Source organism: Carassius gibelio, chromosome A4 (genome assembly GCF_023724105.1).
Source record: "Carassius gibelio isolate Cgi1373 ecotype wild population from Czech Republic chromosome A4, carGib1.2-hapl.c, whole genome shotgun sequence".
Lineage (NCBI taxonomy): Eukaryota > Metazoa > Chordata > Actinopteri > Cypriniformes > Cyprinidae > Carassius > Carassius gibelio.
The window spans coordinates 31399178-31421764 of record NC_068374.1 but is presented as its reverse complement, the minus strand read 5'-3'; the positions used below and the strand labels follow the sequence as shown (position 1 = coordinate 31421764).

General features: G+C 37.7%; 2 protein-coding genes across 6 annotated transcripts in view; both read left to right on the top strand.

Annotated features, from left to right (window-relative positions):
• Nucleotides 1–8405, top strand: part of LOC127977239 (ELKS/Rab6-interacting/CAST family member 1) — a 175023-nt gene extending 166618 nt beyond the window's left edge. For 4 of the 5 annotated variants that reach the window (XM_052581998.1, XM_052582014.1, XM_052581987.1 and 1 more), the window contains one exon: nt 2428–8405. In XM_052581998.1, coding sequence (XP_052437958.1) covers nt 2428–2565 — 138 coding nt within the window. In that variant the 3' untranslated portion in view covers nt 2566–8405. The remainder of the gene's footprint in view (nt 1–2427) is intronic. The other variant, XR_008158160.1, reaches the window with a different exon arrangement.
• A 5098-nt stretch (nt 8406–13503) lies between these two features.
• Nucleotides 13504–22587, top strand: part of LOC127977212 (protein Wnt-5b-like) — a 70543-nt gene continuing 61459 nt past the window's right edge. The window contains exon 1 of the mRNA XM_052581953.1: nt 13504–14228. The gene's annotated coding sequence lies outside the window, so the exon portion shown is untranslated. The remainder of the gene's footprint in view (nt 14229–22587) is intronic.

Genomic DNA, 22587 nt, shown 5'->3' with positions numbered 1-22587 from the left:
CTTGTGTTCAAATCCGAAAAGCAATTTAAAAGCAGTGCAGCGCCACAAAACACTGATTGTCCAGATAGGGCCAAATAGAGGCCACACACTGGGTCCCGGGACAGTCTGGGTTCAGTGGGATCTTAATCAGAGACTGTGTATGTGTGTTTAAAAGTGCAATAGTGCAATTGTTACTGCAAACTAAAAAATTAATCAGTATTTTTATGTTTTTCAGTTAAAAAACATTCTAAACTATTATATACATTTATTTAAGCCAAACTGCATTAGATATTTAGACACATTTATAGATATTATATAAAATCAATAGCATTCATTTCACCTAACCCATTCATGTTTTTATTTATTAAATGTTTTGGCATATTAATTATGTTTTCAGCTACCGGTAAATATTGCTTACTCTTCATTTCAACAAACATTACCAAAATGAAACCCATTGCTCAAACTTCTGCTGTTTTTCCTCTAAAATCAGCAAAGGAAATGCAGAAAACGTTTCCTTGGCCTGCCAGTGGGTAAGTTAAATAAACATAACGGTTACATTCTCGATTATCAGACAGTGATTATCTTACCATCTTAAGCTAGTTTATTATGTTATGCAAGTTGCTTCTCAAGTTATTATTTTTAAGATCTTTAAATATTATTACTGGAGAACAAGATAAAAATAGTGATTATGGTAATAGATCATCCACGCATATGCTTCAGCTCCCTTTATTAATCTTTTCCTTCTCTCTTTGTCTCACACCGTTTAAATAATTAGTCCGCTTGATGAGAGTATATTTTTGTCTTTTTAAATCATTTGAAAGAAAATAAACTGTCTGCTGGCCACATTAGCATCTGCTTCCTGTGTTGCCACAGTGTGTGCACACGTGTGTGTGTGTGTTTTAGTTAGTTAAGTGGCACCTGCTTCTGCCATGCTTGGCACGGCCAGCGCCCAGGAAATCCCTTTTCTCTCCTCTCATTTCTCCACACCATACCCAAACCTCTACGGAAATCATTTGGAAAAAGGATTTGAGCATTAAAGATAACCACACCTGTGATTGTCATTAGACAGAGGTGCTGTAAAATGTTAAATCCCTCTCTTTAGTTTAAGTTTCTTTTAATGAGTGGAAAAATAACCCTTTCGGGCAAATTCCAAGCGTTGATTTTTATATAACGATTTAAAAAGAAGTGCTTGGTGAGGTGATTTGTTTTCAGTAGTGTTTTATGGGCTAGACAAGAGAGTCGGAGAGAGACCCTCTTACTGAGGGTCCTCGTGAGCTCACATGTCTGCGCTCTGCGTCATCACCCCCATAGTTTCCTGATTTCTCAATCTTTGTCAGTTTGATTCGTTAGACGCCTCCTCTATGGGCTATTTAACAGTTCTCTGGAGAACAGCACCTGAGGAGAGTGGAACCAGTGTGCTGGATGCTACATCACTGTATGTCAGTCTTGCTGAATTATATTAAAACATAAGCCAATACTGAGTGTTACTTTTTTGTCAAGATTAAGGGCTGTGTGGTAATTCTTTACAGTAAGGTTCCATTTGTTAACATTAGTTAACTAGTGCAACATTAGTTAACTAGTGCAACATTAGTTAACTAGTGCATATTAGTTCAAATGAATTAACAATGAAAAATACCTGTAAAGCATTTATTGGTCTTAGTTAATATTCCAAACAAACTCTAAATAATTATAATAAAAGAAATAAAAATAAATAAATAACGAGTCATGAATCTACATGGACTCAACATTTAAAAAACATAAATTTGTATTTGTTAATATTATCTAATGGAGCCGAGCTAACATGGACTAACAATGAACTTTGTATTTTTATTAACTTGTGTTGTCAGTGTATGGCCCATTGTTTTGTAATGTTAGTTAATGCATTAATCAATGTTAACTAAATAAACCATATCGTGACATTGTAAAGAGTTGATTACTGTTTTTGTTTTTGTTTTATTTTTGTTATTTATGAAGACTATTTATGAAAGAATAGTTATATTTATATAAATTTAGCTTATTGCGTATTAAATTTGCAAATAATATTAATAATCAAAATAACCAGAAAATGAAATGAAAAAATATGACACTTTCTGTAGAATGAGAAATAATTTAGTTTATTTATTTATGATTTTCTTTATTGGGGGGGGGGGTCGAGGTTATGATACAAAATTTTGGGATCTAAAAGTATCTTTCACCAAAATAGACTTTGTTGCATACATTGTATGATTCCACTTGAATTGTAAGAATGAACATTTGAATGCCATCTTTTAAAAAATAAATTTTCTCCAGATCTCCATGCAGTAAAACATTTGTGGAAAGTTATGCGCAGCCAATTTGGACATAGAGAAATAAAGTCATTATACTGTATATCCGATAGTAAACCTCAAATAATAGAATGATTTAGGTTGATGTGTATATCTAATATTTTGTTTCTCTCTGGTTCCTCAGCTGGAATCCGAGCTGGAGCAGTGTGAACGAGAGAGTGCCGAACTGCAGGAATACGCAAACTCCGTCCTGCAACAGATTGCTGATCACTGTCCGGACATCTTGGAGCAGGTGGTCAATGCTCTGGAGGAGTCCTGCTGACCGGACCAGAACACGAAGCTGAGCCCTGCCACCTCCTCCTCCTCCTCTTCTTGCTTCTCCTTCCCTTTCTTCTGTGTTTCACTTGATTTCACAGGATGCCAGCCCACAAACTCTCTCACCCTCTCCCACAAATCAAAGGACAGACACATACGGGAAAGACTGACAGCTCACAAGTCAAGTGCACGCTCGGATTGGCTTCTGGATGTGGGAATGGTGGGCTTTCCTTCTGCCATCCCCTACCACCACATTCATCCTCTCCGCACCTTCAGAATCCTGTTTACGCTCACATAAACATGGGGAGGAAGATACTGACAGGGGGAAATGGGCAGCATGGAAGCTTAGTATTATAAAACATGTTCACTCATTTAATTGTCGGTCTTGGAAACCCATCCTGCGGGAGGTGAAGTTCTCTCTGTGAGGGTCAGGAAATAGTCTCCTTATCTTGGTATACACTGTTGCCACAGATTTTAAAAGCTGCAGGATTTTGAAACCGTTTTGAAGCAATTTAGATTCCACCCCCTGCCCCTCTTTTTTTTCTAGATGCTTTGTTACTGACGTTAAATTATGGGTCATTCGCACAGGGCAAAACTCCTGCACTCCCGAACCATCTGGTTTCACTCAGAATTTGGTTAATGCTTGGGTTGTGCCAGCAGACAGTCCGTGTGGACTTAAACATACTTTTACCATCTAAGTCAGTAGCGGGTTTAGATTACTGAAACCCCCACCATCTGGGAATTTACTATTGACTCGGTTACTGCACGATTTCCTTCTGAAGTCTCGTTCATAAGCGTTACGAAAGGGACAATATGGGTAATGTTATCCCGCATGCACCTGTCACCAGCTAAGGAAACCACAGACCTGGTTTGTGTCTGTTAAAGGTGAGAGGAAGAAAATTATTTGCCTTGGAAGTTGTTGGTTTATTGCTGCTAACATTTGTCTTTGCATATGGCAGGTTTGGATCGGTTATGTATCTCTTTTTTTCTGGTGGCCGGCTCTCTGATGCCGAGGGCGGTTAAAACAGAGGGAGCATTGCCGACACAGATGTTGTGGACGCAGAAGTGCCTCATCATCAGAGAGCAGCTGCCACACATCACTGGAATAGGAAAATAGGCACCTATCACTCATTCCGTACTTTGAAAACTATGTTGTCTCACACTGGGATGAAGACTGGCAGTAGTTTCTCAGTTTCCTCAATTTTCCAAAGCAAAGAGTTGGAGACTACAGAGTTTTTCTTAACGGATAAGGGCAAATAAGAGTATCTGTTTAGATAAACTCCTCTTTTATTCCACTCACAGTTTTTGCGGTTGCTTTGTGAGATATCATCAAGCTTTGATCACAAGAATCTTGCATGTACCGTCATGCACCTCTCTTTCTCTTTGCTTGGCTTCATATCATCATCCTCAGAGCCGGGCATCCCTGTTAGCACAGCCGGCAGGTGTATCCTCTTTCACTTTATGGTTATATGGGTCTATATCCATTGCCATTAGGTGTCCGTTTCTGGACCGGCCACAGAAGTGATAAGACACAACCTCGTTCAACTTGTGATAAACGTGTTTGCCTCACAAGGCATATCTGCCATTGCTTTAAAGTCCAGAGTCGACTTCCCCTGTGGATGACACTGGGCGTAACCTGCCCTCTGCTCTTCTCTCTCTATATCTCCTCATCCCTCCCTCATCCATGCCTGTGTGTAGTTTATGGCTCTAAACTGCTGTGCTGTGTTAGTCATACTCCTCTCTGCACGATAAGTCAGACAGACAAGACAAACAGCACAAGATCACAGCGAATATAATCATCTCTCTCTCTCTCGCACGCTCTCATATCACCATACCACCTCTCCTCATGCCCATACACACACTAGTTATGAGGGAACCTGCCACGTGTTGTTGGGCTAGATGTTTGCTTCACCCAGATTTGACTGACCTCTGAGTTGTACTGTGAGTTGCTAATTTAGCAGCTGTAGCTAGTACTAGTATATTGTCCTCTAGAGATTCATGTTTGTTTGTCTCTGTGAAAGATTTACTCTAAAAGAGGGTTTAAGTAGTTGGGTGAATCTCATAAAAACATGTCCTGGTCACATTGCAACTAAAATAAGGAAGAAATACTAAAAAAATGATGTGTTGCATAAAAAGGAAGGAAACCAAATTGTACTATTTTCATTAAAAAAAACAAGCAGATTTTCGCTCAGAATTTGAAGGCGTATAAATGAAGTTTATTATTATTGTAATTAATGTCTTAATGTTATTTCTCATTCGACTCTGATTACAAAAAAATACTGTATTACAGTTTTAAAAAATCCTCCAAAACTCCAAAATAATAATTAAGTGTAAAACATTTTATTTCAATTTACATGAGAATTGGAGGAAAATATCTTTAATTTGTCATTAAACGTAGTCAAAATGTCTGTTGGTTTGTATTTTCTTAAAGCAAAATATAATTTACTTAACCTATTTTGTGAGATTTCACCCTAATGGATTTATAATTAAATTAAGCTGATTGTGGCCATGTGTAGCCACTTTAACAACATATTCCCACGCTTACATGCACAATACCATGAAAACGCCCGTTCGCGTGCCAATTCTCACCCTTGGCACCGCAGATCTTATTGCAGTCATATACGTTGCATATCTGTTAAGTGTTTTATGGTTTTATGCTCTTAATTACAGCTGATAGACTTCCTTATGAGGACATAAATGTGACTAGCAGCTCTGTTGGGATTTTAAAATCAAACCGCTGATTGATGACGCCCGTCCTGTTTTTCATCTCTGTCGCTTTCTTCCCATCTGCTATCTCGTTCACGCACAAACACAGTTTTGGCCATCACCCATGGGTCTCTGAAATATGGAGCTCAGTTATCTGCACCGTGGCTGAATCTCCCTGCTTAGACTAAACACAGAACCCTCACGTGTGTGCGCACACACACACATGCACTCACTATCACAGGCCCTATCACAATTTATGTCCTTCAGTACAGGAGCTGGCCTCTTACTGCCGCTCAGCACAGAGCACTCTGGAGAATTCACTAAGAAAACAAAAAGAAGGAACGCTGTGATAACTGGGAGCAGATCAGAGAAAGAATGACCTGGCGCTTTGCAGAGGGTGTTATTGAGTGTGTTGAGTGAGTGTCTCTCTTGAGCGCTGGTATTTATGTGATTGCTAGTTATAGGCAGACCTAATCACACAGAAGAGTTTGGAAATTCCCTGCAAGCATTGGATCACTCTGTATGTTCAGAGGCTCCCGATCTCAGCGATTCCTCCTTGTGTTTTTGAGGAATTAAGGAGAGATCTACACCAGCGTTCTCGGTTCAGCAGCTCATTACCAAAACAGTAGCACTTTGTATGAAGCCTGTATCTATCAAAGTATTTTGAATGCAAATTAATTTGTATTCAATTGTACTGTGTAATACTTGCTCAGTCATGTAAACCCTTTAATTATAATGCATTATAAAACAAAACATGAATTTGGTTTTCATGTGTTGTTTTTTTAAGCGTGTAACCATAAGAACATAAACTGATAATAATTGAAGTAATTATTAAGTCATTAGGAATACATTGTATAAGATAAATTAGGCCACTTTTTGATCTCAATGTTGAAGAGTGGCCCAATTCTGTTTATATTCTGCATTATAACACGATATACCTGAATTCATATATATATAACCATATACAGGCTTTATAGAGGTGTTTTATGTTTATTTTGGTTTTAGTGATGGTGCATGGCTGCTTGTAGCATGAGCTGACTTTCCATACCTTTTGGCTTTTTTACATCTACCTGGCTTGAAACTGCGCTCAGCCATGAGTGAGAATGAGCATGAGATATTGCTTCATTGTTCTAGTATGAACATTTTTCATCCTCATTAAACTCATTGAGGCATGTCTATGGAGGGGGAGAGAGAAAGATCAAGCGTGGGGCGGCCAGGCTTCACATGGGCTGTAAGGACCCGACTGTATTTTCCAGTCGCTCATTTTGCTGTCCAGATTTTAAATCTGCCCTATAACATGAGACATTTATCATAGTATATACTTAAATACTTTTAAAAAATGGGTTGTTTCATGTTACATGTTAGAATTCTTAGTGTTAATTGGTAGTTTTGCCATCCAGACCTTGACGCAACTGTGAGAACACTGCCATAGATGTCTAGTACACACATGTATACACAGAAATCTATGTTTATAAATGTTGATGGTTGGACCTAGATTAGTTGAACAATTTGCACAAGTGTTTGTGAAAGAGAATATATCCGTCTGAACAAAATGGCTGTCTGCTATTGAAAAAAGAATAAAAGAATGAACTAGTAACACTAACAGTTGTCTTGAAATTAAAATTAAAGAAAAAGCGAAGCCTTTCTAAGTTAATTAAGATTTTCAAAAGTGGTTGATTGTGTGCTGTTGCTATCTTCTCTGCATCTCGTTTGATTTTGATTCCAACTCATCTTACACTTTTGGGACTGTTTGTTTTTGTTTTGCAGTCCTTGATGGTGTGCATGATTGCAATCTTGAAAACTGCAGCGTGTTTTATATTACAAAACATGTATGTCTGTTCTTGGGGCGGGAGAAACATCCATGACCGTGTTTCGAGTGGACTGAAGGATGCCAAGACCTTTGCTTGAGAACTGTGATCCTAATAGCACTCTGGGTTGCTGGGAAGTCATTGTTATTTTAGATTAGCATCATTCGTGTGTTTGCAGCAGATAATAACCGTGTTGTGCTGACTGTTTTGGTCAGATGATCAGCATCACTCGACACAAGCTTCATTTGTTGTTCGTAGTAATTTATTGCACGCGTAAACACACTTAAAAATTTGATGGCATCCTAAGTGGTTTGCCTATTAAATTGTTTACTTATTAACTCATCTTGAATTGTCATTATTTACCCAAACGGTCCGTCAACACGTCCACATTTTTCATGCATTACTTCCCTCCACTTAGTTTGATGGACTGAGACTGTTTAAAGCATGAAACCACATAAAACATCCGCTGAAGGATTTGGCAAGTTTATGTCCGACTTTCCATTCTCCATCCGAGTGAATTCGGTGCCAAACGAAGCTAGTCTGCTTTAGAAAGTGCCACAAATAATAACTTGCCTGTCGTTCATCAGCAACCAAAGCCAAGTCATGTGACCTTTTACTGTTTATAACATGTTTGTTTCATATTTAAACCTTTAAACCTTAATTGACACAATAAGAGGTCAAATCCAAACCAGGCCTGCTGTGCTTGGTTGGCTGCTGGAGTCCAGTTAGATGAAGCACCAGATCAGACGCCTCTATCAAATGTGTATTAGAATCTTTTGAGTGTCTGAGTAGAATGAAGCAGCATTATTCAGGACCTAATCTTCATTTCGACTCAGAACTGTGGTGTATGTGGTAACACAGTTGTTTTCTAGACTCTTGTAAAAGTTCTGTCTGCTTACTTGTAGTTGGCACTCCTGTTTCTTCCTCTGGATTTTGTCCTAAGAGACTGTCAGACCTCAGTGTCACCCCATCCACATCATGCTTTCTTGGCTCCAGCAACCCTGCCTTCTGTCACAGTAAGGGTCTATCTTTTCTAATGATTCATGCTCTTTTTCTACGCAGTACACAGAAACACTGTCAAAAAGGATTCTCACCCTTCCCCCTTTAATTTAATGAGGAAAAATAAATGGAAAAATGTCTACTTTAACCCAAAGCTGTCATTTTTTTTCTTTTTTTTTTCTTATTTTAGTATTATCATATTCACAAAAAAAGACTGCCTTATGTATGTGTGGAAAAGATAAATGATTTCTGTAAAAAGAAAATGAAAAATAACAAAAAGGTGTATTGTATTCAGCTTTTGCCTTTGTATGTATATAAACTCTGTCATTCAGTCCTTCGTGTTTGAGTGGTTTCTGTCAGTTATGATGCACTATTATTCTTTCAGATAATATGTACCATTTTCTCTGTTACTAACCTGGTGAGCTCCCTACCTAGATGTCAAAAGATCAAATGTATGCTACATTCTAATATATTTTGTTTTAGTCAAAAAATAATGCAGAATCGCATGTATCCTTTGTGGAAAAGATCCCAGGATGCATTGCGAAAGCAAGATGGACTAACAGTTGAGAGAAATATTTCACTCAAGTTATACATTTCAAAATTTTGGCCAATATTTATGTATTTTTGTGTTCATTTGAAACATTGTGTCATTAGCTTAGCTTAGTAACATGCTAATGACAAACCTTTTTGGAATCATTCATGAGTCATATTTCTTGTGGCACATTTAGAGTGTTCCAAATGAGTCATATTATGACGTTCCATTTAAGTTAGGATGCTGCCTTAGAAGGCAACTGCTATGTAGACAGTAAACAGCAGGGTAGCTCACTAGGTTTTGGATCAGAGCTTCTGTGTCCCATACTTACTCAGTGAGGAGGGTCCATAGGACTCATATCTGTGTAAGCTGTATTGTTGTGGTGACCACCTCAGTTTTCAGCAGGAGCCTCCCTTCCTCTTCTGTGTCACTCCACTCCAGACACTGTGTCACTCCTCCAGCTTTTGGACAGACCCCCACAATGACTGGATTTATTGCCAATTACACATCACTACTTAAGCCACCCAGCGGAGTTCCTGTTCTATTTTACAATCCTTATTTTATGATATACAACTTGCATGCAATATATACCAAGTAGCGCCTAGAGCACGCTGAGTGGAAAAGATCCTGTCATTTTGGGGAAAATCACTGGAGAGGCCTACCACCCCAAGCCTGGGTTTGCTAAAAAAAAAAAAGCGAAGTATATGACCACTATTTAAGCCACCATTTAAATGTGCAAATTTTATAGGGAATTTTTCATAGTAAGACCTTACTTACTGCATGTGCTGAGCCTGGTCCAGAAATCACCGGAGCTACATCCAGACTCATACTTTCAGAGTATGTGCTGTTCCGTGAAGAATTAACTTCTCAACAGTTGAAGTAAGAGGTACACTGCACAGGTCTGCAGTATAAACACACTCCCAGACATGCTACATTTATACTGCTATTTCATTTGCATACTGCGTAGTAGAGAGGTAAGTATTCTGACCAGGGTTGTGCCTTTCGGAAGTGAATTTAGAATGTGTTTAAATTCCAATTCTTTTTCAGAATTTGAATCAAGGAAGCAAAAAGGATGCAAAATTGCAATTTGAACTTAATGAAGAAAGAGCTCAGTTTAAAAGTTTTGAGGGAAAAAGCCTTTACATTTGAAGATGGATGGATGGATGGATGGATGGATAGATAGATTCCAATTGATGTTTCCATTTGTGTGGCCAATTCAAATACACACTCAATGAGAGTCTCTGCATCTCAGGAATGAGGGAGATCTGCCTTTCCTCAGCCTGGAATCATGGTGCTGCTGCTCCTGGATAAGCAGACCAACCAATGATTGGCAACCATCTCTATCCCATAAAGCCTTCCAAACAAGAGTGGCCTGTAGAGCTCTCTTTCTGTTTAAAGTGTATGTATATATAGAAATACTTGTGCATGTTTTTACAGAGAGGCGCAGAGGATAAGAGGTCCGTGTGTGGGTGTGGAAATGATGTGGTTTCAGCCGTAGTGGCCAAAGGCACACTGATTGCAAGAAGCAAGGGGAAAGAGTGAAAAAAGAACAGCAAGCACCTAAAATAAATGCCTTGTCTATAGGATGGAGAGGCATGGAAAAACGCCTTTTTACACATCACTTGACTTCCTGAAGATCATACAGAAAACAAGACCCGTCACTCACATGAATGTGGTGGATTGTCTGTGTTTTGAGGTGAGTTGCACTCAACATTTGTCTGTCCTATTTGGAAATGGCATTATCATAAGCAAAGTTTGCTTTAGTGCACACAGTTGCACTAACTACGTGACTACGCATAGGGAAAGGATATAAGAATGATTTGTAACATGGGGAAAGAACTAGAGTACTGTTTACCTATGCAAAACTACAAGGCTAAGGTGTAGCTACACTTCATTTCTTCAGGACACACTGGTCCTAGAATATCAGAACATATTTGGAGAAATGTAGCATTACATCACTTGCTCACCAATGGATCCTCTGCAGTGAATGGGTCAGAATGATCTAGTCCAAACAGCTGGAAAAAAAAAACCCCATCACAATAATCCACAAGATTAAAAATATCTTGATGTAATTGTTTCTTACAAACACACTTTTTGCTTCACTAGATGCTAATCGATGAACTGGAGTTGTGTGGATTATTGTGCTGTTTTTATCAGCTGTTTGGACTCTCATTCTGACAGCACCCATTCACTTGTGAGCAAGGGATGTGATGCAACATTTCTCCAAATTTGTTCAGATGAAGAAACAAACTCATCTACATCTTGGATGGCACGAGAGTGAGTACACTTTCTTTATCAGGTGAGCTATTCCTTTAAAGCAATTATGTCTTTTGTATCCAATCACTTAGAAAAGTAACAGCACACTTCTCCTCTTCAAACGCTCGATTGGAGGTGTCATTCATTTCTGGAGCACAAACTGTGCTGGATGAGTAACGCCTTTCAGTTTCTTACTTAAAATTGACAGGATGTTGAAATTGTTCAAATCCCTAACCTTTAGTTTGAGCAATAGTTATAGCGATACTTGCCTTAGCAAGCAGAAGTAATGATAGATTGAACAGAATGAAGAAAGACTGTACCTTTCTGCTGACGCTAGTCTTTTTTGAAAAAAAATAATAAAAAATTACAGACAGACAAACCTGTGCTGTTATTTAACCTATACTGTAAATCAGTGTCTAGAAGTGATCTTGCTGAAAATGAACAGGCTTGTTGAGAGTTAAACAGCTAATTACAAGGCCATTATTAAGTGAGCACTCAAACACATGCACTGCAGGAACCAGACATGTCAGAGCTTGTAATGGCTCTTACAGGTTTCAAGAGGATGATCTTACCTGGAGCTTCAAACACAGCCGTGGATGAAACAGCAGCTCAAGATAATGTCTGTCTGTCCCGATCGAACAATGTCAAAATGCACTCTGGGAAACTGCTGAAATGACTTCATTTCAGCGAATAAGACGAGCTTGCACTCATGTTATATATAGGTAATTGATGGAGCAATTCTAAGAAGGGTTTTGGAACTGAGTCAGAGCCCGAGGACTGAAGCTGGGTTTGATTATGTACAGGAGTGAGTGGGTCCTGGGATGTTTGTCGGATAAAAGCTGCATTTCGAACACATCATGGTTTTAGCATGTCTCTATCGTGGCCACTTTGACATGCTTACATTCTGCTTACATTTGATCTGCCGTGGCAGACGTGGGGGAGAGGGTTCAAAGGCCTCGCATTCCCATGAAAGCCGCAGTGTCAGTCAGCTCGCCGTATACACAGAGAGACGGGTTCCTTAACCCGTACGAAATGAAACTTTAGAAGGTCCCTTATAATACCTTCATCCCTCAATGTTGTTACAACAATTGGGATGGGAAAAGGGCTCAGCAGATTGAGATGTTATCGATACTTTTGTCAGAATCTTTCACACTCCGAAAGCTCCAGATGTCAGAGGTGGACACGCAGCGGTAGATCAGGCCCATATGTGTGCCGTGACTCAGGAGTCGAGCGCCACAGAATGTGTGTTCTGGAGAAATGCAGCTGGGCCTGACCCGCCGGCCCCTCCACGCTCGTTAAAGCAATATCTTCACATGTGGAAACCTGATATGGCTCTACTGCGTGTTTGTCCTCCATTGTCATCTACCGTTCGTTCAGTCGCTCCATATGTGTGCGGGACTGTAGCTGCACCCCACCGGGGCCCAGAGCCAAAAGTATGATTGTCTTTTGTAGAGTCGCAGCAAACTCTGTGCAGCATAAAGGTTTTCTGAATCAAGTTACAGCGCACTGTTATTCGAAACGGTGTTGTTAAATTAAACTCTTTTGTATTGCTTTTTTATATATATATATATATATATATATAATTTGCATATGATTAAGTAATGCTTAGCCTATATATTATTTAATTTTATGCAGTGTGGGTTAATATATATATATGTGACATGCTGTAATTCATCTTAAACTATTTTAAACAAACTCTATAATACTTCTATAATTATATAATAATAAAATAATTGTATTCATTTATTTAATTTGAAAAACAGTAATCAACAAAAATATTTTAGGTTAAAAAATAATAATACTATTATACATCAAATATTATTTAGATATTTATTTGCAAATTAAAATAAAATGATATCTTATTATATAAACAATTATATATATATGTATGTATATATGTATATCAATAAAAATATAATGTAATTATATATAAAATAACTCTTTTCTATCTGAATATGTTTCATCAGCCATCATCCGAGTCTTCAGTGTCACACGATCCTTCAGAAATCATTCTAATGTTTATAGTAAGAAGAGTCATCATTAATAACTGAATACCAGTCATAATTGAGTCCAAAATCAGCATAATGATTTTTGAAGGATCATGTGACACTGAAGACTGGAGTAATAGTGCTAAAATTCAGATTTGCCACACAGGAATAAGTTTTCAAATACATTACAATAGAGTAAGGCAGTTATATTTTACAATGGCACTGTTTTTACTGCCTTTCTTTTCAAATAAATGCAACCTTGGTGTGCGTAAGAGACTTCTTTTAACAATATAGAGAGAAAAAGAAATCACAGGTGCAGTGTGACAAGTTTTCCACACATATGTTTAAGTGTTTAATACAAAGTGAAACTGTACATAAGAAATTTTTCAAATGAAGTTCTGATTAGGTTTCCAAAGTATACCCAGGCCTGCCACAATCAAGATCATCTCTCTTATAAAAACTAATTACTACAACTTTATTGGCTGACTAATAGGAGCAGTGGTTGGGACACTAGTCCAAGTGTTCGTCAAATGGGAACGCGCTGTTGGAGGACTGCGGTTTCTCTCCCTCCCCTGTTCCCAATCCGAAGCTGGAGAGATGGGGAGGGCAGGCCCATGAGTAGGCAATACACAAACGAGTCAAAACTCACTCCTTCACCCCCCTGCCTGCGGACTGAAGCAGTCGCTAGAGTTTCTTCGTCGTCTGCTTTTAGTGCTTTCTGTAAGCAGCAGGGTTTAAGGTTAAAAGCCCGAGCAGCCTCTAGAAAGAAAAGAGGGGGGAAGTTTGAAAAGGTTTCCGTGTCTCCTGCGCAAAAAAGAGGATTTAATGCCGAACTGAAGTTCTGAGCGCAAAAAGTTGTGAATGCATAAGCTCTGTGAGGTGGACTGATTGACTCCAGACTGCTTTGCTTACTAATTTCTCTAATAAGAAGGAAAAGGCTTCGCTGCTGTTGCGCACCGCACGCGCAGCGCGTTTGTTTGCGCTCTTGTCAAGTTATAGAATGTTTAATTGACACCTGTTGCGTGACGTCCTAATGCTCTGTAGCCCGGTAAGTGTATCAAAACTTTAAAAACTTGGACTCGAGTGATTTTCGGGGGACTTTTTTTTTCCTTCTTCTTCAGTGGACAGCGCCGGACTGTTTTGGAGTATGTTCTTGAAGTGAATGAAACACAGAGAAGCACTGGAAACGCAAATGCCAAGTTGAATTGATCGGAGTTGGAATTGTTTCATATTGACAGAAGTAACTCCTACTTTGTATGCGCTTCGAAAGAACATCACGTAGTGCAGAAGACCAAGTTCAGCTGTCAGGACTTCAGCTCTGGAACTTTGGAGGAACTTTTGGAGACCTGCACTGAACGGATAGATCGAGATCTGCAAACGAGTAAGTGGTACTTACTATCAAATCTTAAGGTTGTATTGTTTGGAAAGTATCCTTGGTGATTTTGCCTCAAGAGAAGTTGTACCTTCAGTTTTCATATACCCTATTCATCTCCAGGTTGCCCTAGGCATATGTTGAGCGGGTTGAATTGTATTTTTGAGCAATTAGAAATTAGCTACTGGAGTAAAATCTCTGTCATAAATGTCGACCACCTTGCTGAGGTGAAAGCACAAGGTATAGTAATCTTTGTTTAAATATAACGGCTTCACAAGACACAAAACTATTTAGGGGTAAAACTGTATAATTTTACGTCAGGTTTATCATTTGATTTGCGTTCATGTTGACGGATATTAAATGACAAACTTAGTATCATCTGTATCAACAGGTTTTCTTGTTTAACATCCATACAAGCGTTCTTCTTCTTCTTCTTTTTTTTTTAAACATAGAAATGTTGACCAGAAAAGGGAGAGTTGTAACACTTTCCAATGTACTGGACCCACAAAGATTTCCAAAAAAAAAAAAAAAAAAAAAAAAAAAACAATGGGACAGTGTAGGCCTGCGTTTGACACAGCGGTAAAACTGACTAATATTCACACAGTTATGTTTTATGAATTTCTATATTTGTTTCTACATTTCCACAGCAGTTTTAAAAAATTACATGGGGGTGGAACGATATGAATTTAGTATTATTTCGAGCAATTTAATTATGTTCATGTTTTCTGTTAGTGTTACAATCCTATTTTGTAGACTTACAACCCCCCATATATTGTAGGATAAATTCTAGATTTATAAATTCTTATAAAAGCTATGTAACAGACAAATATGGAGATCCTATAAAGTCATAGATACACAGCGCGCTACAGACGTTTAAATGTGTTACGATATTCCCCGAGCATTATTTAGGCCAACACACTTGGATTCTTAAGAAATTGTTGACAAAAAAGTATCCTGTTTTTTTTTTTTTTATTAATAGTCCAAAGTTGGCTTGAGTTAAATGACTCACTCTTTTGAACAGTTAATGTTAGACTGGATCTGAAACACTTACCGCTCTTTGCTTTCAATGAACACATCTTTCAAACTGAGGGCAAATGTTTGAAATGATTTTATCTGGATCGTGCCGGGATTTTCTTGCAAAAACACTTCATGTAATGTGCTGAAGCTGAAATAATGACTGACGCTTGCTGACTTTTGGTGCAGCTATTAAATAAGCCATCTGTAGTCTGTCAATGAAAAAGATTTGTCGGGCATTTGAAAAGCGCCAGGGTCCAAATTATGGGAGTTTAAGGAAGCCAGACTTGAACCTTGACGCCAGGATTTTAAAGTGTCTGATCTTTTACGTAGAACTGATGTTATGTGTGTGTGCTTTCAAACGCTTTAGTAACCTCAGAAATTAGATTACAAATTAGTCACGCTCGCGAACGGAAGTCATGTTCGCATTGAGGACGTAACCATAGCAACAGTACGCTGCTCAGTACTGGATATCGACGAAACACATGTATTGTCATTATTTATAATTTTATAATATATACATACACTCAACCATCGGTGTTTTGTGTAAAACGTCTGCCTTGTTTGCTAATTGGGCTATGGTCCTATAAAATCTGAGTTTTGCAAAAAATTAATTCAGTAAAGGCCATTTCCAAATCTATCTTTAACTCAGTTTTTCTGAGATTGTTTTTTTTTTCAGTTAAATATTTTTAATGCAAACTGTCCATGGGATTTGCTTTGTTTGAAGACTATCAAGCAAGGACTGTCTGTAACAAAACAAAGGTCATTAAGTTTTCTTCTCTGTCAATTTGCTTTTACGACCATAATTTAAAACTTAATTTAATCTTGGGGAATACAAACATCTGGGAGTTGCTGGGAGGAGATCGGATCTATTAGAAGATATCCTACAAACAGGCTAGATTGTATTATTTTAGGCTCAATGTGTCGTAAAATAGCATTCAGATACATTTCTGAGGTATTGTTAAGGGTCAGCAAACTTTACGCAAACTGTTCAGTGCTTCTGTTTTGTTTTATTATTATGGATATTTCTTGTTTTGCCCTCTCAGCGGTATTTGAGTTTCTGTGTGTTTGTGGAATGTAAAGCTATCTTTTCAGTGCCTCTGGAATGATAAGAAGATTCTTGTCTGCTCGGCCAAAATAGTTTCTAACCGCAAAAATATAAACAGGTGTCATTTAACCAAACACGTGAAGATTTCGATGTACTCTGAGGCTTTCTTTTATCAGCTTGAACTGAGGAAGAGACAGTGGGAAGCAATATCTCCTGGTGTGTGTATAAACGCTGGCTGCGGGTTTCATTCCCCTGTGTCGGCCATTGAATTCATGTGTTTGTGTTTTACCTTTTCTCCCTGCCAGAGACTGTATTTGTGCAGGTTTAATTGATATGCAGGCTTTGTGTTGAACGTATTGGCCAGATGTGCTTGTGTGTAAGTCCTTATCGGTACTTAACAGTAAAGTAAACCACATTCTCTCACAAGTAACTTACTTTTTCCCTCTAACAAGACTATTGGAGTTTATAACTGAGGTTAAGAGAGTCCACTGAGTCCTGTGCTTTAATCTGGCGTACCATTTCCTTTTGAAATTGTAATACTCCCTCTTTTTGAACAGGACAGTCTGGGTAAGAGCAAACAGGCCTCCATGTTGCACTTGATTATTCCCATTTGTTCTGCGGCAACGCAGTGATTTGAATCAGCATGAATCTGAAAATGTGTTATCCATGGTGCAGTAAATATCTAGAGGATGTATAATGAAGTGTGTTTGTTGAGGTTTTCCTTTTGTTAGTTTTTAAAGAATCTGTGGCCGTTTTCTTTGATCACGCAGCCTGAAGCCTCGTTTTTGAATGGATATCTGATCAAGAGCTTGCTGTTTAGCTTTCAGATGTTTTTAGCCTCGTTCCTACCTCAGCCCAGGGTTTTCCCCTTTCCTCCTTTATATGTGTCTGTCTGTTTTTCTGTGGTATTTGGAATGTGACGGGGTTGGGATGATTAAGACATTGATTCATTTAATGAAATGTTTGAGTTCTGGGGTGGAATGAGAAGCTGCAGACACCAGTCATATTTCTGTGGCCAAAGCTCTGGGAAACCTCTCAAAAGCTGATTCTGAGAGATAAAACCGTCAACAGCCCACCTGCACAAGCCAACCTGCCTCTCTTGCCTGAGCACACGCTACACACACACATACTAGATCCCCATATCATCCATAGCACACACTATTTGGCTCTCTGTCTGTTTTTCTGTTTCTGTTTCACTTACCTTACTTTCTCTTGCTCTCAGGACAGTGCATACACGCAATGACACTCCAGATGCATTATTTCCTTGAAACACAACAGCATCAAATTTTTAGGAAGCAAAAGTGATCTTTGAGGTTGTCCTTTGATGTTCCTGATCATCCTGATTCAGATGCCTCTCAAAAGTGTGATAATACTCCCCACTAGGCCTTGCGGTCCACTGAGGGGTTGGGTCTCTGTCTTTTAAGTGCAAATAGTACCACCCCCTGCTCACAAGGCAAGCACTTGTCTTGTAAGTTTCTCTGTGAGTGATTTGGGGATTGATGAAAGTGCCCACAGCCTGGCCTGAGCCCGATGTTTCTGTCATTGATGTGCCGGAGCTAGTCTTTTGTGCTAGTCTTCATATATATATATATATATATATATATATATATATATATATATATATACATATATATATATATATATATATATATATATATATATATATATATATATATACATACATACACACGCACATATATATATATATATATATATATATATATATATATATATACATATATATATATATATATATATATATATATATATCTAGGTATATATATATATCTAGGTATATATATATATCTAGGTATATATATATATCTAGGTATATATATATATCTAGGTATATATATGTCTATGTATATATATATATATATATATATATATATATATATATATATATATATATATATATATATATATATATATATATATATATATATATATACTTTTATATATATATATATATATATATATATATATATACTTTTATATATATATATATATATATATATATATATACTTTTATATATTTAATAATATATTTATTTATATTTTATGGCACTTTATATTTTTACACTTTTCTTTACACATTTTTGAGGATAATCTGTGTTATTCTGTGGAATCAATTTAAACATGGTAAAAATGTTAAATATAAAACACAAATAAGAGTACATAAGAGGCAGACGATATGTGAAATGCAAATTTGCAGAGTTCATTCAGTTTCCTGAATATAGGTCAGATGTCACATGAATAGGAGCTTATGGGATCATCTTTTTCTCCCTCTCCCAGTCTTATAATGCAGCATAAACTAAAATCTTGACTTGCCGAGCAACTATTTTAACAGTTCTGCATTGCACTGCACTTATTTTACACCAGAGATTATGGGCTCCTGACTGGAGCTGTTTTCTAGCTTGTAATCATGCGAGAGACGGTGTTTATTTGTTCAGATGCTCACATGAATCTCCAAAACCAGGTGTGCACTCTTTAAAACATGCCACTTTTTCAACATCACCTTGAGAATAGGAGCCTATGTTCATTGATTACAGAGATCCAGACCGTGAAATGCTCTTGTTTGGCTTCTTGTCTTTTACCCCTTGAAGGGCACAGCATATCGACATCATGTCTGAGTGAGAACGGACCTGTCTGTCCATGTGTTTACCTTCATCACCTGTGCCACGTGTTGTGACGTGCGTCAGCATCCATCGCATGCGTATTGACATCCTGTCTGGACACAGAGACAGTGATCAGCAGAAGTGCTGCTTGCATCTCAAACACATCATGAGTAAAGCTGAAATTACAGTGCTGGGTTTGTTGATGGAGATTTAGCATGACGTCTATCTAGCGCTAAAGAATAGCTGTCATAAGCTGTGGCACGTTTGTCCTTAAGCTTGTTTATAGCTATAGCTACCTGCATAATGACACACTTTTTAACGGCACAGACATGTGAGGGTAACTCTATCGCCCCCTTGAGTTTACTGTAATGTTAAGAATGTACGACAAAACTGCTCTTTACATTCATGCTTGATTACTAGTACGTTATGTTTATGGCCTTGTAGTTTCTTCTTACTTTTTATGCAGAGTAAAGCTTGCTCTGACCTCATCCACAAAACAGTGGCTATGGATGTTACCGGCAAAATAAAACATACATGATGTTTCTTCCGACCAGGATGTATTATTGTCAGTGCACCATGGCGTCGACCCAGTGTAAACACAGCTGTATGTAACACTTCTGGCCAGCTGTTAATTTGTGAGTGTGTGTTCACCTCTGGGTGTTACGAGAAGATTCCCTGTAGGCTATTTAGCAGGGATTCAGGGATATTCCCGCACATTAATCAGCTAAGCAAATGACTCTGTGCTTACTGTATGTTTCAGATTTAAAGTTATTCGGAACAGAGGATAAATTTTTTTATATATAGACTGCTGTTGTGTGTCCAATATGTTTAACCATTTTAACACCTGTGGAGTCCTGCACTAGATTTCAAAGTGTTGTAATGGATAAAAACCATGCGTGTAAATTTCTCCCCCTTGCTGTTAGATAATGATGTGCAAAATTGGTTGTCCTGATGGTGAGTCTTCGAGTGTGGCCTGCGCGGCAGGGTTTCTGGAAGTTTTTGAAGGGTGCAAGAGTGGATGATGTACCTCTTTCTCCTGGTTTTATGCTCTAATTGTGCTCTGCTTTGGCTCTGAGCCTGGTTTAGCAATGTTTACAAAGTCTCTTCTGTAAGCTGGATATTAGCAGACTACGTGTTTGCATGTTTGTGTATTCACATACATACAAGGATGTACATCAGAGTGCTTGGAAGCACCAGAGGTGGATTGTGAAAACACTTTGATTTGCATAGTATTTCTGTCTTGTTTTCCAATACAAATATCTAAACATTCTTAAATCAATAAATATTTACTTTATTTAAGAAACATTTATTTTTTTGTCTTGTTTTCAGAGAAGTTAATGTAAATTAAGTGAGGTTGATGTTTAAAACCTGTTAGTGTTCTAGTGTACCACCCGTAGTACACTGCATGTTTTTGAGGATTTACTTCATGACATGCAACATCAGAAAAGCATGTTTATTCGAGTATGCCTTTTTAAGGCATTTTAGATTAAAACAAGAAAAATATTTTTTGCAGAGTAGCAATGATAATTGGTCATCACTTTAAATTCTGTGAAGCCTTTTTTGTTAAAAAAATTGTTAAAAACAACTAGTTAGAGTCTAAAGTTAGAGTTCAACATAATGGAAAAGGGACTTTGTATATATATTATTTATATTAATTTTATGAATAATCTTTATTATATATGCATTGTTTATTTTAAATTCATTATATTTTTGTTTTTAATTATATCTGTAATCATTATTGATTTTTATTATTATAATATTTATTTTAAATATTTAAAGGATTTACAGATATGCCATCTTTTAACATTTTTCTGCTAATTTTAATATTTAGATTGACCATTAATATTGGGATGTTATGTATTTTCATTCTCATATGCAATTGTAAGCTTTGTAAGGATTTTGATCGTGCAACAGAAAAGTTCACATTCATGCTTCAAGACACTGAAAAATTGTGCAGTACAATGCAATTGCTAATAGCTGATAGCTGAACTCTTTTGATCTTCCCTTGGTGCTGTACTGGTTAAGCTAGTTAAGAAGTCTGGTGGTGATACCAGCACACCCAACATACCATGCTAGAGAGCAACATCAAAAACATGCTGGTCTTCTCAGCAGGGTATGATCAATCTGTCTACTTGTCTATACTAGTCTTGGATTAGGCGTGCTAGCTCACAAATGGAAAGATTTCCTTTCAATCACTATTGCCAGAGATCTGTAAAGCAAAGTTTTCATTGGCAAGGTTTTTAAAACGCTTTATCTTATTAATGCTGTTGCATGAATGCGTAGAGTAAGTCCCTTTTTATACTTAACTCATCATTTTCAAGTTGGTTTACAGCCACACATAACTTGTAGATATATACCAAAAAAATTGTTCTCCTTGCACTATGACTTCAGGCTGCATTTCATCATATGCCATTGTTTCTGTGAAAAATTGGGAGAGATTCAGGTGTATATGCATTCATGAATGTTGCAGTAGAGCAAATGAGTATTATTATGCCAAATGCAGTTGTCTTTTTTCTACAGCAATGTGTTGCAATCGGAGGATTCTGACAGGGCCAGCACTAAAGAGCTGCCAGGGGATTTGGGTGAGGGCGGGCGGTTCTGCTCTCCACATTTGAACACATTGAGTGAGGAATAGGGTTTAAGGAGTGAGCTAAGGAGATTGCGAGGGCACTAGCAGAGCGCTGGTAATGGACTGGTATAATAGCTGTGTAAATCCTGCTTTAGCCTAGAGAAACACACACACACACACACACTCACATGTGGCCACCCTTTCTCTAAAACACTCTCATTTTCTCCTCTCACGTGTTTTCTTGTTCTTGCACCAATTGAAACACAATTTCCCCACAGTTTAGCTTCACACACATAAACTCGCTAGACGAGAGACTGACCTCGCTGCCCCGGCCCTCACAGCAGCCTTAATTGGTGTCATTAAGAGCTCTGAAAGCCGGGAGATAATTGGCCGGGCCCACTTGAGCAAACAGGACTTCAATGGAGTCATTTAAGAGCGTGATAGGGTGAGGGTCTGGGGAGCCCTGGGAAGAGGGCTGACAGTGAGAGAGGGGGAAATGGGGTGTTTGGGTTAAAAAAGGGTTTCTCTTAAACAAGATTTTTGGGGCAAATGGTGGGAGTTCACCTAATCTAGTGCTGTGACCTAGTAACACTTAAACACAAAGTGCCGTTATTGTTCTAAATTTGCCTGCTCTTAGATGTCTCTCTAAAAAATAGTTACTTTTATAGATTTGGAGGCATGACAAATGCTAAACGGCATTCAGTAAAGCAACTATCAGTATTAAGGCCCACTCACACCAATAACGATAATTATAACATTTTGTTTATTAAAAGCATTGCTCCAGTTATTTAATCCGCCATCTTAAATGCTCAGCCTATTTTTTTATTATTTTTAAGTTTATTATATATATATATATATATATATAATTTTTTTTTGATAGGACAGTAAGTGGACAGGAAGAAAAAGTGGGAGGGAGCAAATGATTATTATTGGCTGTATTATTAGGTATTATATAGGTGATCAAATTTAGGGTTTTTGTGTGTGTGTTTGTGTGCATGTGGTTTTGGCTAGATTTAGAACAATATTTTCAACTGTGAATGCATTCAGTGGCAGTTTTCATTCAGTTTTATTGCAAAAAAAAAAGTAAATTTTGTATCTTTACTTGTATTTTATTACTTA